This window comes from Gracilinanus agilis, unplaced genomic scaffold, assembly GCF_016433145.1.
Source record: "Gracilinanus agilis isolate LMUSP501 unplaced genomic scaffold, AgileGrace unplaced_scaffold732, whole genome shotgun sequence".
NCBI lineage: Eukaryota > Metazoa > Chordata > Mammalia > Didelphimorphia > Didelphidae > Gracilinanus > Gracilinanus agilis.
This window is the reverse complement of record NW_025397986.1, coordinates 1-3,039: the sequence shown is the minus strand read 5'-3', so window position 1 is coordinate 3,039 and position 3,039 is coordinate 1. Positions and strand designations below refer to the sequence as shown.

Below are 3,039 nucleotides of genomic sequence, written 5' to 3'. Positions count from 1 at the left end.
GCCCCTTCGCTCATTCCCTGTTGGGCGTATGTCCCAAGACTGGCCATCGCACCCCTGCCGAGAAGCTGGGCACCTTTTGGTGCTTGTTCCAAGAACTTCTGCGGAATGAATGCTGGGCGGTGGCGGCGGCCCCACTCCATCACTCAGCCTTGCTCGTGCCAATTGTGAGACACGGGCAGGAGCGGCGAGGGGTGGTGACCCTCCACCTACCTGTCTACGTCCTCCTCCTGGGACAAGGGGTAGAGAAAGTTCTCTCTTATCTGTAACAGAGAAGTAAGGCAGGGTCAGTCTCCCTGGCACCAGGGAGATGACGATCAGACGGCGATTCCCTGAGGCCGCCCACCCATGCTGCCCTGTTCCACAGAGGACCAGCTGCCTCTGGGTCAGACCTATCAGGTAACCAGCAATTGCTGGCCTGTTGCTTGTGGGGGTGGGGGAACTGGTGCCCCGCCCCCACAGCCCGACTCCCTCTCTCTCCGAAGTCATCGTCCCTCCCCCCCCCCCACCAGTCTGCAGCTGCCTCAAGTCCTGTACAAATAAGGAGGCGGATGGCATTTCTGTGCCGAGGCTACCTCTGAGCCTCCACCCCCCAGGAACACGGGGTCCCCCACGCCCAGCCCCAGCCCTGGTCAGGCGGACAGGAAGCAGAATGGTCCCTGCCCCACAACGAGATGCAGGGAATGAATGGGGAAAGGCCCGACAGCCCTGGCCTCCATCAGCCATCTCCTTGGCATGCCCATCCTGCTTCCCAGGGCCAGCTGTCTTGGGTGTAGGCTGGAGCCTCGGTCTCAGACTCCTTCCCTAGTCAGGCTGGAAGTCAGCTAAAGAAAGGCGAGGCCTCGGCCAGCCCTTGACGAACTTGGGAGAACCTCCCTGTCCCCCCAGTGAGCCTTCAGTCCTGGGGATGAGTGGCTTGAGGCACCCAGAGGTGGGGAGGTACACAGCAAAGAGCACTTCCTGGAAGTGGGTTCCAATCCAGGCTTATGGGGCAACTCGGGGAGTCCTTTCTCCTTCCTAAGCCAGGCGAGTCCCTCCTACCCGGAGGCTCCCCTGTTTTAGGACAGCTGAGAAAGCTTTTGACTACCAAGGAGGAAATTCGTCCTAGAGCTGGGGCTAGAGGGAGGACCCTGTGACAGCAGCCCCCGCTCCCTGCCCACAGGCTACCCAGGGGAAGGGGGCAGTGGCAATGAGGGGGAAGGCCCGTCTCAAGAGCCCTCTGGGGAACTCTGGCTAAAAAAAGACTCTGCTCTGCACGGTGTCACGTGGCAAACTCAATCGGCTCCTTGGCACAGCCATTCCTGTTATTATTAGAGAGGGGGCAAGGGGTAGAGCAGCAGGGCCAGACTGGCCGGTGGATTCCTGCTGCAGCCCTGCCTGCCTGAGAAAAGCACAAATCCACACTGTCTAGGGGGCCCGTCTCCTCATCCCTTCTGTTCAAGGCTCCCAGGGACAGTGTCATCTCCTTCAGAAGCCACTTGAGAGTCTTGCTGGCTACCTGCAGGCCTGAGTTTGACACCTTTAGCATAAGGCAGCCTGGGAACAAGGAAAACCTCCGACACCCGGGGCAATGCCGCCTCAGCGCCCTAAGCAACCCGCTAAAGGCCATGCCCATCTCCCGCATCTAAGTTGCCTTTCAGTAGCTGGCTGTGGCGGCACTTACTCGCTGGCGCAGGTGGTAGGTGGGCTTCTTGGGACTGTCGCTGCTGAAACTTGTGGGTGGCAGGGGATCCTGGAGGCTGGTCCTGGCCTTGGCAAACGGGGCGGCTGCATCATCATCAGCCTCCCGATAAGTCTTGGTAGTCGAGTAGCTCTCTTCATAGTAATTGTCATAGTCAACTGGAAGGGACCCGGAGAAGGGAAAGGAGAGGGTCAGAGGCCATGGCTTTGGTAGGGGAGAAGCAACCAAGTGCAGGGGAAGGCCTGAGGTCAAATCCAGCCTCAAACTAGCTGTGTGAGCCTAGGCAAGTCACTTCCCCTCTGTCTGCCTCAGTTTCCTCATCTATAAGGCGGGGATAACAATAGCGCTTACGCTCCCAGGGTCGCCGCGAGGGCCAAAGGAGGGGACCTTTGTAAAGCACTCGGCACAGAGTGAGCCCTAGAGAGATGCCAGGGCCCAAGGACTCTAGGCCTGGCCTTTGACTAGCCATCTGGGCTGGCGACGCTGAAATGATGCCAGTCCTCCTGGCCTCCCCAGCTACCTCTTAAGGCCCATCTATGACATGAGATCATGGATGGTTGGGCAAGCAGTTTGACTGGGGGGTGAACACCAGGGATTGCAGAAGCCAGGCAGCCCAGCCCAGCCCAGCCCAGCCCAAATGGGCAGAGGCACACTCATGTAGGGCTCGGCCCAGATTGCAAGCCTCCTCCTCCCTCACCTGGGGCCTCTCTTGGGAGCAGCTCAGATGTGTCCCCGTCCGAATGCGCCATGCCTGGTGTTGGCCAGCATCCCCTCGGTGGGGCCCCCCTCCCCCCCCCAGGGTGGGCCCAGCTCACCTTCTTCCAAGTCCTCCTCTTCATCCTGTCTGGGGTAGTCCTGGTTCCCGTAATTGTCTGTGGCAGAAAGCAGATCCCGGGTGAGAGAGGTGGCACCACCTCCGACTACCTGGAGCAGGCGGGCAGGCGCTGCTGGCCCCCCCCACCCCTGCGCACTCACCTCCACAGGTGTAAGAGGAGCCCACAGCCCCGGCGGCGGGAAACTTGGTTCTCTGGCTCTCATATTCATAGATTTTCTTCTCGTACAGTTTCCGGGTTGAACCTGGTCAGACAAGAGGATGCTCCCAGAGGCCCCCCCCAGGCAGCCCCCCCAGGCAGCCCCCACGCCTCCAGGGGCTCTTCCTCCTTGGGGCGGTGGGGTGCCCCTCTGGGGGGAGGGGAATGGCAGGACTCCCACCAGCCCCCAGGAGATCCGGGGCCCGCCCACCAGCCAATCCCATCGGGCTAGGTAAGAAGGGGTCCCCGAGAGGCCCGGCTCCACCCGAGAGGAGCACGGGATGGCTGACAGCCTGGCCTCACCTACTGGCAGGCTGCAGGGCCCAGAGG

The 3,039-nt window shown here is 61.1% G+C and overlaps 1 protein-coding gene across 1 annotated transcript; it reads right to left on the bottom strand.

Moving 5' to 3' along the window:
* Positions 1–6: 6 nt before the first annotated feature.
* Positions 7–2,755, bottom strand: EMD (emerin; the record flags this gene model as incomplete). Its single annotated transcript, XM_044685218.1, has 4 exons — positions 7–260; positions 1,661–1,836; positions 2,494–2,550; positions 2,654–2,755. Coding segments are annotated over 4 exons (389 nt in total), but the record flags the coding sequence as incomplete, so codon positions are not given.
* Between the last annotated feature and the right edge of the window lie 284 nt (positions 2,756–3,039).